This window comes from Apteryx rowi, unplaced genomic scaffold, assembly GCF_003343035.1.
Source record: "Apteryx rowi isolate R43461 unplaced genomic scaffold, aptRow1 scaffold_9, whole genome shotgun sequence".
NCBI classification, from domain to species: Eukaryota; Metazoa; Chordata; class Aves; order Apterygiformes; family Apterygidae; genus Apteryx; species Apteryx rowi.
The window spans coordinates 1,386,622-1,401,609 of NW_020451204.1; the positions used below are offsets into that span (position 1 = coordinate 1,386,622).

The window sequence follows — 14,988 nt, forward strand, 5'->3', positions numbered from 1 at the left end:
CCATACTTGCTTGAAGGAGCAGAGACGAAGCGGTGTGTCTATTAAGAGCATCACTTTCCTCCTCCCGTAGGATACAAATATTTTGAATACTTAATAGCCCCCAAATGCATCTATTTGAACAGGCGGACTAAGAACAACCATGCAATAAAAACCTGTTGCTGCAAATCACATGCAAAGTACGCTCTTGCTGCCGCCGGGATGAGGCAAGCTCTTCGCACAGCAAGGAGGACACTAAGCAAAGAGTTTCTCCTGCTTCCCTTTCTTAGGTATCGTCGTCCTCCTCCTCCCGCGCTTTGCCTCCCCCCGAATCCACCGCAGCTTTAATAACAATCTCGGAGGCAAAATCAAAAAACAAATTATTTTCTTACACGTAATCCCCCTTTTGCTGTCAAGTGCCTGACCCCGGTTTGATAATCTCATTTCCTGAGAATCAAAATGCTGGAAATTTAAGCTTCCTAGAGTGTTAATTGCGGCCCTGCTCCATTGCTAATCAAAAAATTGGATGTTTTGCATGAAAATGCTGCTCTAATTAATTCTCAGTCATAAAGCGCCCCGGTTTTAATAACCCCTTCTTGATTGGATAGCCTTTGAAGAGACAGTGCAGCTAATCCGCTAAACCAGAAAAAACACACGCAGAGGAAATAATAAGTGGGCTTACACGGTCTGAACTAGATGATTGCATTAATACCGCCAAACCACAAAGCAGTGAGTCTCCTCGCTCGCCTCCCGCCCAGCTCCGACGCCGCCGTGATCCTTTGCATCACGGGGAGACAAAAGCAGCTGCGCGACCCAAGGCTCCTAACATCAAATCATTTCGCCCTCCTTCGCCTAGGCAACCTTCCGCGTCTTCGATGGTTTCTTCCAAAAGGGCGTTTTTAACGGGCGCTGTCCGCTCGTCGCAAAGTCTCCTTTAAAAAGACAAGAATTATATTGCTTCCCCCGCTCCTCGTCGCCTCTGACTGACAACGTATTATCATGCGCGTATCTAAGAGGTGCTGAACCGAATTTTCATTATCCGAAACGTCAAGACTCGTTTTCGTCATCCGCCAACGCAGCTGGCTCGCTCCGACAGCCCTTTGGTGAATTCGAATGGAACAAGGCACCTACAAATAACTGGACCTGGCCTTACACCATGCGCTTGTCATCTCAGATACCATTTGCCACCGCGGCCTCTCAACGACAGCAAAATCTCAATTAGCAGAGTTTCTCTTGGATGTCGTTAAGTACTTAAAACCTTACGGTAAGGAATTTCCAGCCTTGGACCAAGAATGGTTAAACAGCTTACTGACATATATAACCCAAACGCGATCCCCAAAACCCAAACTTTTCCCCAAACTATTCAGCCAAGGTCCAAAGTTCCAGCAAGATCCATTGCAATTCAGAAGATGACCACATGGCCAATTAAGAGACATATAGATAATAAAAGTAATGCTACGTGTCATAGCTGGCAAAAAAGAAATCTTATATATAACACACATACCTGAGCTACTAGCCAACTAAAATATATTTGAGTTTATATAATATATATAAGTTTATATAATGCTCTACTAATCCCCCAAGAGGAAAGTTTAACTATACAAGAGTCCTCGGAATTTAAAATCGCCTCTGACAAACTAAAACTTAAGAAAACTGAAGCAAAGGGAATTTACCCCAAATTTTTAAGAAGTTAAAAAGAAAGACGCATACGCCATCACAAGCATGTTCTGGACAGAAAATGGATAACTAACTTCATAAAGAAATACAGAATTTTCTCTATGGTAGTTCAGTTCAAAAACATGCCCCGTATTTGGGGAAAACTACGTTTGGGCATGAATTGGAGTCTTTGCTCTGCTAAATACCTCCTCAGTGAAGTCACTTAGCCTTCTTCTGCCTCCCCTGCACAACCAGCACTTTCCCACCTTACAGTGACAGTGAGAGCGCGAACTTAGGAAATCTGCAAGACGCCCAAATAGTAGCATCAGCGAGGTCACGATTTCTCCAAAATCAAAGGCGCGAGGACAACGCAAGAACATTTTCAGCACTCTGACGCTGCGCAGAAGTACCCATAAGCAGTGATGTCTCAAGGGGCATCGCGCAGTAGCATCCTCCCTGGTTTCCACCACCACGCGGGGACCGCGAACACCTAGCACGGCTGCAGAGCTGCCTCGTGCAACGCGCGGCTGTGTCAAGTGTGGCCAGACTATCGTTTTCCATATTCATTTTAACGTATGCAGACTTAAATCAATGTGATTTAACAGAAGACCAAAATATGACTCTGGAATTCTGACTTATTCTGCTCCTGCAGTCCCTCCTAGGCCGACCCATTTTGTACCTCCGCTTGCGCAGTTACAAGCAAAATAAAAGCCTCCTTCATGAAGGCACCGAGAAGTTTAATTAACAGCGAAGTGCGCCGAGCTTCCAGGGCGAAAGCAAGAACGAGCCCAAATTTCAAGAGGTGCTGAGCAGCTGTGGATTGCACGAGCATCCGCGGGAGCAGCAGCTGCTCGGGAGCTCTTAACATTTCATCCTTAAAAACGGCCCAGCTGTACAACGCGAGCAAAGCTGACCTTGATATGAACCACGAGGGCTCTGCGCTCGCATAGATAACGGAGAAGCTGGATGCTCTTTTCCCTGCTGATCAGTACCCTCAAGGCTCTTCAGATTTTCACGGCGTGTAAAAAACATCTTTTAGCCTTGCTGCCGATAAACTGAACCGAGGCCGCGGTTACCGCCGGGACAATAGGGAGCTACATTAATTCCTTACGGCCGCAGGACTCTGAAACAACACCTGATGAAGGAGCTTCTAACCGGCAGCACCTCTGATGAAATAAAAGCGTGCTGGAAATTATCAGCCACCAAGCAGCAGCGCGGTGCRTGTCTGCTGGCGCCCGCCGCGCTCTCCTGCCCCGGGCGCTCCAAATCCTGCACACACGCTCCTACAGCCTAGGAAGAAAGAGCAGATCAGATCAGGTTAGGTTCCTTCTGAAATAAAGACCATCACCCACTGAGCTTTACATCTGCGGATACGGCTTCTTCCTGGCTTTTGTTTCCTGTTGTTCGCTTGCATGGATTTATTGTTTTTGATATTTTTTCCTCCTTAATTGCCTGGCATCCTCTCCAGAATCCAGCTCCCGCCACCCTCCCTTTTCCCCAGCCACAGATGCACAAAATTTAAGTAGGTAACTCCCTGGATGATAGGCTACAAGACATTTCTGCAACACAGCTGTGTTTGTGAAGGCAGCTAGATCATATGAAAACTAACCATTTTCAGGTATGTCCAACGCACGTATCGTGCACGTACCACGTTCAGGACAATGAAATCAAAACCTGGGTTGGTGCTTTTAAGCATTACCAGAATACAAATTCAGAAAAGCACAGAAGCACAGAATAGTTGCAAGCAAAAATTAAGAGAAAGACATGGTACTATCACATCCAATTTAATGAAACCAACTCAAGACACCTGCAGAATATCTTCTGCTTTACTGTGCTGGCCCAGGGACATCCTCCTGCCATCTAGTGTCCCTCTTGCAACCCCTGTAAACAGCAAGAAACTACATTTTTCTTTCATCCCCAAGAATTTTTTGGTAATTGAATGCAATAGCGGAATGAAATACAGAGCACACACGGGAATCGTCCCACCAGTCAGTGACAAGCAACCATCTCTACAGTGAGATACAACATTTTAGCCTAGTTCCTTAAGAAAATAAGAGTTATCTGATCTTTGATCCGTCCRACTGGCTGTTTTGTGAAAACAGCCAGCCATGAAGACAAACACATGCTAAACRTGGACCTCCGTGGAAGGGAAAGCTGGAGCTGCTTGGTCAGTGCATGCTTAGCTTGATCTAGCACATGCTGTGGGTTTTGGTGGTTTTGGGGGATGTAGACGGGYGCTGAGGGGTGCTGGAAAGAAGGAAGCCAGGGGGCAAAGCAGTCACAGAGACATGCTGAGAAGCRTGGCTAATGCAGGAGAAGTGTGAAGGGTCAACTAGGCTTCAGTCATTGCACTGTTCATGCCATGAACTAGTTTCAACAATATTACCCTATTATTTAAGACAGGATATCAAGAACGCCATATCCAACGAATGGCAGGAGGGCTCTTAAGAAGCAAMATGTAAATTCCCCAGCTAGGATATACTCTGGAAAAAAGAACAAACGAGAACTTCAATGGCAATCATTTTTTGTTTTGTACAGAAGAAACCACCTCTGACACTGTACTTCTGACAACATCCCGGGGCAACGCATCTACGTTAGATCAGAAGGAGATATTTCAGTTATGTACTTCCTTTTTTTTTTTTCTTTTTAATGACAACTGCCAAACAACTTGTGTGTCCAGCTTGAAGGAAAAAAACACAAGGCCTCGGTCTTCCTCCTCCGATTTCAGTGAAGTAAGACTCCAGAATTAATCCTTCCATCTCTAAATCACCTGCAGCAGGGCCCCTTCCCCCATGGAAGGATAATGTGTGCCTTATGCACTGCGCTATTTCAGTCCAAACAAAAGAGGTTAATGACAAAGCATCGCTATGATCTTCAGACATTTAAGGCTATTCAAATTAAATCCTTCTTTCAAAAAGTTGGCACAAACCAAACTTTTAGAAGGTTTTTTTTKTTGTTTTTTTTTTTTAAACGTGTATGTTTCTTTGAAGATCTTTTCAGGAAAAGATTCCCTAACAAGCCACCCTCCCCCTGCTGCCACTGAAAAATCATCCCTGTGGATAAGGCTGTCGGGAAGCGCAACTGCGCTGTGCTCACAGCCGAGCGAGTGTCACATGCCTGCCTTCCAGTAGACGGATTGAACAATTAAATTGCATTTTTCTTTAAAAGGGGGAAAAAAATCAAAATGCAGATCTTGCTGTGGCCTGGGATTCAACAAGATTAATGAGCTACCTAAAAGGGAGCAGCCGCTTATAATAGAAAGAGACGGTAGTACATTTTTAACATAAAGTTCAAAGGGAAACTTTTCTTGATGGTGAAACGGCAAAGATTTCTTCGCAAAGTCATCTCATCTATTGTCCCCATCGACTCCCTACATTGACTTTTTGTCACCTATTGCATCACGTTCAAGCTCTTCCAATTCATCCATAAAGGGCGATATAATCTTGTCCCTGCGCACACTAATTTCTCCATCTTGTCCTTCACTCCTTTGTCAGTCCTTAGGCTTTGTGTCTTCTAGTCCCTGGCCAGCTCAGCCGCTGGCAGCCCGCAYGGCTCGCTTTGGCACCCTCCGCTCCGGAAAGCGCTCACCACCTCCCGCTCGCGACAAACGTTTGCTCAAGATCCGTGTTGGCTCAATAAGGAGCCGCTCTTTCGTGCGATCCGGCTGTGCCCATCAGGAACGAGGTCTGAATCCAGAAAAGGAGGAGAGCTATTTAAAAACATGTCCTCGATTCAGTGCAACAGTATGGGTAACGGCATCACCAAAAAAATAAATCCCCAGATGGCAACCACAAGGTACCTGGGAGAGGACATACACATGGAGAGAGCTAACACCGTTTTCCACCACGCGCCTTCTAAAGCAACAAAGACAACTGGCCACATCCAGGTGTGGAGGCAGCTACAAGCAACAGAAGGCAACGGGACTAATCCCAAACACACCTGCATTTTTTGAGGCAGGTATAACATGCTCCCCCAGTGGCCCCTTCATTAGGCTAAACTTCTAAATGCCCTCAAGAGCTTCTCAGTTCTTGGTTTGGGATCCCATTACCCCACGTGGTTTGTGGAACAGAGCTAATGGCTGTGGAGAAGCGACTAACTCCTGCAGCCCACTGGTATAAGAAAACGACTGTGCCACACAGTACCTTGCACTACACAACATCCTACTGATCTGGGCATCTTCTTTCAATAAATGCTATTACTTAAATATTGTAAAATCAAATCTGAAAAACTTCTAAAAAACATAACCATACAACTCTCCCTCCCCAAAACCATCAAATTCTTCCAACTTCTCCAGCTATTTGGAGCGTAATGCCTCGGCTCACTCTAACAGGCGGGTGCTTCGTTTATCCTGCTGCTCTAAGGYGGTGCACAGAGCCACACGCATGCACTCGATTTTGGTGCTCACCGGGCACAAGTACCCATGACAGATTTTTGAAGGTGAGAACCTCATTCTCACCGGGTGAAGAACTTACCAATGTGCTTAAATGGTGATACCACAATTCAAAAGACATATCTTCGATTTTATTCCTATAGGCTCTCAGATCATAGCGTGGGAAACTGTCCACTTCAGTATCTGTGCTTTTATCTTAGATTCTTCCTTCGCAGTCCATCCAGAAGTATCCAAACATTTACCATAGAGTGTATCACTATATCCTTGATCACTGATACCAAGATCATCTTTGTAYAGTTCCCTAAGGTAAGCAAGCATCCACAAGAACACTGCATCTCTCTCACTGTTTCTTGCAACACTGCTGTGGGTTTAAGCTTGATGAGGACAACCAAGAAGGGTGGCAAGAGACATAAAGTCATCCAATAATTCACTTGGAAAATTTAAAACATCCTCAGTTAAAAGCTAGCACAGAATTATTATGAGTAAGATTTCAAAGAGAAGTTCTACCCTTGCTCATCCCTACAGTATTTGAAGAATACATATTTTTTTCCTTGTTAKGATTGGCCCAAAAGGATTATATAGAAATAACAGGATTATATAGAAAAGAATTATTCCTGCTATACGTTATCATGAAAGTCTTAAGATCTTCCCTTGATCTTGCTCCCAAAACTCACACGTTTGTGATTAGGCCACCCAGGAATAAAATATGAGATGATGCAGCAATCAGAAGACAGAACATTTCTCTGTGTAAATACAGCAAAAAGCACTTCTCACAAGCAATATATACCAGTAAGAGTAGCCCAATTCTTCAAAATCACCATTTTCAAACATTCTAACTCTTCACCTTTAAGTGTTGCACAAAAATGTGGTCACTTAATCCACAGAATAGAAACTTATGCCTTCAAATGAGATGACTGAGCTTAGTTCCCAAAGCAATCCAGCAGAAGTACCACATTCAGCATATATGGGTAGAAATAAATTGCTGGTAAGGAAGCAGACATCAGTTCCAAATACCCAAAAGCAATGCTTAAGGTGAGCTTGCTTTCATTTAACCCATTGTTTTATGAGCATCTTTTAAGACCTGGACCATTAGCTGGATGTTCAGAGGGAATAAAAAGAAGCCCAGCTGCTTCACAATATAATAAGAATAAATAAACACAGGTAACAACTTGTTGAGATTTAGACAGTCTGTGGCAAATCAGAGAGGTATTTATACCTCGACACAGCATGGACAACATATGCAGCTCCTGCAAAAGAGAATTATCCAAACTAACACACTATCTATTGCCCCACCTTGAAGTTCTCCGCTTCTGCTGTACAGCTCCCTCCTCTGCTCCCGCAAATAGGCGCTCATGCTAATAGCATGGGAGGAGGACTCAAACCTGCAATTAAAAAAAACAACAGTTTCCAGTCAGCCATCCGTAGAAGTGTCTTTCTYGTGAGCACCAGTCAGCTCTAAACAAACAGCGCTTCCCTGTATGCTGGAGCCATTTCAGAGCCAAAYGGTGAAGGCAGACAAAAGCACTTTTTTCCTATAAAACTCCATCGTTGATGCACCCCATCCTGCCACCTCTGACCAGGGCAGCTCTGCTAGCGACTGCCAACAACACACGCCGGCCCATGAGGTCTGGCTACGCTCCTCCGTGCCATCAGCTGGAGGCACACAGTCGCTTTAGCAGAAATGGCCCAAGTCCAGTAAAATCCAAACCAAAGCCATAAACTAACGCTATCTGAACTGTTAGCTGGCATATAAATGCAGCCACTGATTAAGAATTAATATCTCCTGGAGACTAAGGAGCAATAAAATACTGATTATTTATTCTGTGGCTCCAATCCTCCACAAGCAATAATCTGAGAAGAGACAAATATTTCCCATCTATGTAACCTAGTAAATATGATTTTGACCATCGCTAGTAAAAGGCTTTGTGCTGACCTAAMACCGCAGGGTCTCCAGCTGCTCCAGGCTGGCCATGGCCGGAGCTGGTTGTCGCTGTGGTCACCAGGGTCTGGTGGACAAGGACCTCCTGCCTGCCCGGCCTGAGCTCAGCACCAGGAGCACCCGCAGGGCCAAGGGCTGCCCCCGCGCAGTCCCTGCCTGGCAAACAACAGCCCTKGYGTGACCCGCGCTGGGCGCTGGGCAACTCTCCCGCTGGAGCTGGGGCTGGGCAGAAGGGAGCCGGCGGTGGGGAGAGGAGGGGTAAAACCAGCCCCAGGTGGACCCACGACTGCGGAGGAGGAAACCCCACTGTGGACATCACAGTCCTCCAGGTGAAGACCTCAGGATGGTGATGATTTGCCATAGTCCCTTTCCCCCCACCCTGCTGCTGAGGACTGAATCGTTTCAGCCTTAGCACCCGCTCAGAGGAACACTGAGCAGCACACCAGAGAAAAGGGTAGAGACATTAGCAAGCTTTCTTGTTTTTTAAGGGTATTATTATTAATGAGGCTTTTCTGTATTAATTTGGACTGTGAGTGTTAGCATTATTGCAACTAGACTAATAACAATCTATCAAAACACAACACACAGCTAACACTTTAATTAAGCTAACAATAAATTCTTGGCTCCGTATTTATGAGGTGCTCCCTTTTGCCCATAGCAAGATGTTAAATGTAACATTATCACCATGGCCCAGAGATCTTCTCCAGGCATCAAAAACAGACGCTTCAGGTCAAGGCAAACTACAGCAATAAACCTCAGTCTCCTCCCACTGCCACCAACTTTATTTTGGTGCAGTGATTCAAATTATTCCTCAGATTCACTGTACAGGCATTTGTTGCTGGATCTCATCCCATTCTTCTCTTTCCCCCAACCATCCACTTCACTCCTCTATCTTCCCCTCCTCCGCCATTTCCTTGATCTGCTCTCGTAACAAGTTCCCATTTCCACTTAACTCCTCTGCTCATGTAATCCCTTCCTTTCCCCGTGCTGCTCCTCCAACAAGAAAACCTTCAAATTATTTTTTTAACATGGAATTACACATAATTAAGGCCAAGACTGAGACTAATGTGCTGGGTGTTCAACATCTGCTCGTACAATCCACTCCTTTTCCCACCTGTGCCTGATTTCTGCCTCGCAAATTTGATCTGTAGGGAGATGGCAATCTAAACATACACTTGGCTACCTTTTGGAAGAGAGAAAAGCCAGGTTTATTAGAGAAACTACCTGAATTCACAAGAAAACCCTCATCTGAGACTCCTTTTGTCCCCTCCTTTCCCCCCTCCTTTTTTTTTTAAAGCCAGCATGAAACAACTAAGCACATCGTGACTTTTTTTTTTTTTGAGAATTATACCCATTTTAAACATAGGGAAACAATGATTCAAAGTCTCTTCCAGATGCTCGCTACTGATCTCTGGACAGCAGGACGCAATTCAGGAGTCCTGATTCTTCCCACTATTGCTAGATCAGATGCCTCCACGGAAGCACACAACTAGCACCAGTACTTTGTATTTATAAAACTTGCTTACAACAAGTTATCACAGGACAACCACCTTTAATCAATCTGTGAGTAAAACACAAGGTGGAGCCCTGCCCTAAGAGACCTCTGAAGCGAGGTGTCTAAACGCAGATATTCTGATGACAAGTGGATGGTGCCTCCGATTCGGACGTAGCTAATGGAAAGGCAAGAAAAAGAGCCTTGCAGCCGGGCGAGAAAAGCACTGAAGATGGGAGAGGAGACAAGAATAACACTCTATCAAACATGTACATCCCTCAGTGGACTGAGAAATTCCATTTCAACAGAGATTTCCATAGATACCGTGACAGCTGACAGAAGACAGATAACCGAGTAAGAGATCCCAATAAGTGCTGCTGTCACGGAGGTGCTGGCAATGACTCAGTGACGAGACCAGGAGTGGCAAGAGACATGTTTTTTCCTATGGGGTTAGGCACCTTCACTTTAAACAATTATACCCACCTTCACTCTCCGCTGACAAACTAATATAAAGGCTTAAACTGCTGTAGGTGAAACAGAACATCCTTATGCCTCAATCGTATATGGCCCAAATACACCAAAACCAGACACAATAACAAAAGGCGAGCAGCTCTGTTTTGCTCCAATATACATCTGCAAGTCGGAGCAAATTCAAAGAGTGTAATTCTCAACCCATACAGTGATGGGAGTGTTAAAAAAGGGCTGGGGGGAATAACCATGGGTTGGCTGGGGGTCAGGAGACACCTCGGGAATCCTCTATATAACATTTAACCTTCTAATAACAGAAGATTATATAGACAGCTAATCCTGTGAGAGCGAGAAAGGGAAGTGCAATCTGTAATTGGGGCCTGGAGGTACTATGAAAATACAGCCACTATATACCCACGTCAATGGGGCAAAGAATCGGGAAGCCACTGGCAAGTTTTGGATAATTAAGAAATGGGTTTTAGCTGGAGAAATCCACAAGTGATCGGTAAAGAGGTTGCAGACCGCAAAGCTGCCCTTCCACTTGCCCAAAATAGCCAGTTACTCCCAGCCCTTCCCATTACTGAGGCTCCTGTATTTTCTTCCTACCATATAATGATCTGTCCCAAATCACACATGAGGGGTTGCATATTAGAAAGGCCACCCAGACTTCAAAGATCCCCATCTCCAGCAAAATAAACGGTGAAACACAGACCCTCACTTCCATAGCCTTCCAGTCACCCCCTCCAGCAAACATTCACTATTTTTTTTTTAAACTTAGACTCTCTCCACAACTGAGAGCAAAGCCTCCTACGGCTACGCACAGCACAAATGTGTAGTGAAAGAGAGTCCAGGTTTGCAGCAGCTTGGAGTGGTGTGGTGCTGAGGACCCATCAGAGACGCTGGTCCAGCTGCAGCCGAGCACAGTTGAAAGGTTACTGTCCCAAGCTCCTTGGCACTTCCTACCTTCCCACTGCTGCTCCACTTGCCGTTCTTCCCTCAAATCTCCTCTTATAACTGCAAATGTGCTTGTTCCCTGACCAATCTGACTGAAAAAAAATCATTAAAAAGATTGTTTTGGCCAGACTGAATTAAGGAGCAGTCACACATGCAGTTCTGCTGGCAGATCTGAGGAAGCTGTGATCTTTCAGCTTGGGGGACCGGCTGCCAAAATAGCACATGTAGGTATTCCCCAAAACCCTTAAGAGGCCAAAGAGAATCACCAGCACAGGGAATCAATGGAAGAGATGAAAATTAGCACAGCTTCCCTGAATCTAAGTGTAGTGCCCAGATAACAAGGCCATCTCTCCTCTCCTAACAGCGCTGCTCACCAATGATGCCTCCTCACTTCTCATTCTTGCACGTCGGATTAGCTCCCCCAAATCTCTCCCTTGCCCACCTAGCCTCTCATCCTGTCCCTTACAGTCTCCTCCCAACCACTTAATTCCTTCCACTTTGAACTCCATTAGCGGTCCAAATTAAAGGCACTAGTGACAGGATTAACAGCTTAGTCTATCCGGCGATTATACAGTTATCTTAATTCTCTTTGTCCAGTCCTCTTTATCATTCTCTTTAACAGGTCTTGATTTTAACTTGGACAAAGATAGGCATAATGTATCACAGCACGCATTACAAGAGCTAGTATAAGGGGATCCCAGCCCTGYGAGGAGCCACCGAGAGCACTACACGCTAAAGAACAAGGATGAATCCTTAACAGGGATCTTACCGAGGCTTCAGCTTTGGGCATTACATCTCCGTCTGAAAGCTTACACCATGCCCACACTGTGAAACTGCTATCAGCAGCCAGCATTGTGCAATACTCCAGGTTCCAGAGACAGCTTAACTATGGTTTTAACACCATCCCAGCACTTACTTGAACAAAGGGTTTTTAGGCCTTTGAGGTTTCTTCTTTGCAAAGAAGGCTGCAAATTCTCTCCCGGAGCTGGCGTAGCTGAGCTGGGTTGACGGCTCCGAGGCGGTGCGCGTGTTCTTCATATCCAGATATTCTGTCAGCAGCATCTGCAAACAGAAGGAAGAGGAAGACAACATTTGAAACWAAACAGCGTTGTAACGTAATGCAAACATCAAGGATCTTTAAGTACTCTATAGGGCCGAAGACTGGAAAACTAATAAAAATCCCCAAGGTTTGTAATTAACATGGAAACCCAAGCTTCATTTTCAGAAATGAGATCCTCGTGGCCTATGTGTCACRAACGTGGTAAAAATACTTCTCACATTACTTGACCAATTCAGTCTGCCCCAAAACACTGCTGGCACTGACCGCATCTTGCAAGGAGTCCTCACTCCTCCCAAAGCTGGTTCCATCCTACCCTCAACAGCAACAGTAAGACAGTGGGTAGCTGGCTGGCCTTTACAGACTATAGATTACATACTACAGGTCTTAGAAATTCAAAGGTTACCAATATTTCCAAGCTGAGTTGGTATAACGGATGCTTTTTAAACAACTTTGCAGTGCAGAAACAGATTTCAAGTCATTCACTTAATTTCATTGTTTCTCAAGATGTACAGAAAACCCTTAAAAAACAACTTTTGTTAACGCATTTAGAAATTCACCAGTTTTTCTGAGAAAAACCCCACCTGTTTGGAGGCTATTAGTATTGTGTTCAACTCTAATAATGAGCTAGCCAAATCCAGTCAAAGAGCGCTGTCTGTAATGAGAAGAATACATCAGTACGGTGCTGTCCATGTTTAAACCAATTACRTAGGAATAAATATCTCAGCAAATGGTATCATGCCCCTAATTAGAAACAATTCACGATGGCTTGGAAAAAATACAAACACAAAACAACTTGATTTCAACTCCTAAAAAGACCTCAATTAAAACTTTACCTGCACACAAGCTTTTTAAATGCACGCTTATTGWTAAGAGTAAAAACAATCGCCGCACTAATTTTTAACAGTAATGTACCAACTGTGTTTGTATTCTTGCATTCGCATTTCATCTTGCCTACTTGAATTAACAACCCTAAAATCGTCACAAAAATGTAATTAAACCCTCCAACTTAACCAAGTTAAAAAAAGAAACACTTAGCAACTTGTTCTCCTATCATAGATTAAACCTATTTATAATGGATCCCATGATTCTGAAGCCACTTCATATCCAGCACTATGAAATACGAAGCATGTAATACGTAACTCCACAATTGCAATAATGCCACAATTACATTACCACAAGCCAACAGAGATTTGAGCTAGCACCATGATGAACTGCCCCTGTTAGTTAAAAAGTGAAATAGAGAGATAAAAGTAAAATAGAGAAGTAAAAGATCAGCTTGTGTAGATATTCATAACAGACACATCAGAAAGAGGAGAAAATTGCTAACTAGGGAGGCAGAGCAGGATGCTTGGACACGAGACTCAGAAAAAGTCAAGAGGTGCAGTGAAAATTGTTGAGTTTGATAACTGTTCTCATAGTTCAAGTTATAAAATTTAAGCATAGTGGAAACTGCACCAGACCAGATCAATGCTCTTTCTGCTCYGCTATCCCGTACTCAACACTTACACCACTTCTTCAGAACAAGGTCATTAACTATACGAGCAGGGGTGACACGTGACAGCACACCATCAAGCGGGAGAGAAGTTAAGAAGGAGAGGTCTTCAATGCATAGTACATTTGCCTCATAACCGCAGCAGGGAGATTCAAACCCTTATAATTTTAAAGCGATGCTATTAACGTGTGGGACAGTCTTAAAATCTTGCCAGCTACTTGCCTGAAAAAATACCTTGAAGTTTTAGTGTCTCATTAGCTTCTGTAACGCACAGCCTTCCACCCAACGTCACTGACTCCAACTTATTCTGTGCGCCAAGACGGCCCAAGATACCCAGCTGCTTTGCTCTCAGTCCTTCTATGTGATTTTAATAAGCATCATATTTCAGTGGCAGAAGTTGTGGCCTGGTCATGTACTTATTAAAAGCTGCAGCAAGCTAGAACTTTAAAACCCACTTAAAAGAAAAGAAAAAACAGGCATTTTTCTGCCTATCAAAGCAAATAGGAGCTTTCCCTAACAATAATGTAAAAGATTTCATGATTTGGTCCCATAACACTTTAGTGGCAGTTGCTCAGCCATCAATCAAAAACCTTGTTAGACATTAATCACATGCATGTACAGCAAGATTTATGAGTGACTGCAAAGTTTGCAACATCCCATTCATCTATAACAAGGACTTCTGACTTTCTGTTCAGTGGTTGAATTCTGCCATCCATGTAGTATATTTACATCAATGTCAAGCAAAGCAAGCTGTACATAAAGCACGAGAACAAAGCACTCTTTACCCAACTGCTCTTTGGGAAGGAAAATGAAGATAAAATGTTTTATTAAAAAGGCAATATTTATGGATTTGGAGGCCTAATTCAATTCTCAAATTTCAAAAGGTCACATCAGTATGTGCAGTCTGGTTACCACGTTGATCTGGTAACAGCTTGCAGGACACCATCYCTCCGAACCACAGTGGGGCAGGAGCAAACTGGGCAGGAGCAAATTGGGGCAGGAGACGTGTTTACACGTCTGACTGCTGCTTGCACTTGCTGCGACTCTCCATATCTTGGTTTTCATTTTTTGGCCGAGTCCCACGAGAAGTTGTGCAAGTCACTTTGTCTTATCAAGCTCAAGTTTGACCTATGAATGAAACCGGGACAGTAAAACAGGCCTGGCCACAGGGTGACAGCTCAATTCATTCATTACTTCTGTCTCTTCCGAGGTTTTTAGATAGGAGGCCTGAGCTCTGAATAGGCTCCATTCCATCAATTAAAAGATATTTCACATCCTCACAAATTCTCAATTAAGATGGATGCTGTGGGCTGAATTGCTTGTTCCACTAGAAAAACGAGACAGTTTTAAAACTGAAGATCTCTTCCTAAAATACTACCATTCTGTCATTAATTCTCCTTTGAGACGATTCCATCTCAAGCACCTCTGCTGACTTAAGCAGCAATAGGACCTTGAGAAAAAGATATTTTAGCTAAGCAGATCCCAAGACATTTATGTCAAAAACAACCATCTGAATTTTGATAAAATTTGGAAGACAATTCACAAAACTCTGCTGGTTTAA

The 14,988-nt window shown here is 44.0% G+C and overlaps 1 protein-coding gene across 15 annotated transcripts in view; it reads right to left on the reverse strand.

Annotated features, from left to right (window-relative positions):
• EXOC4 (exocyst complex component 4) overlaps positions 1–14,988 on the reverse strand; it is a 391,280-nt gene that overhangs the window by 277,834 nt on the left and 98,458 nt on the right. For all 15 annotated transcript variants that reach the window (XR_003257735.1, XR_003257736.1, XM_026091145.1 and 12 more), the window contains exons 8-9: positions 11,792–11,937; positions 7,316–7,404 (exon numbers count right to left, since the gene is read on the reverse strand). Coding sequence is in view for 13 of the 15 variants with exons in the window: in XM_026091145.1 (XP_025946930.1) it covers positions 7,316–7,404; positions 11,792–11,937 (235 nt within the window). In the remaining 2 variants the exon portion in view is untranslated. The remainder of the gene's footprint in view (positions 1–7,315; positions 7,405–11,791; positions 11,938–14,988) is intronic.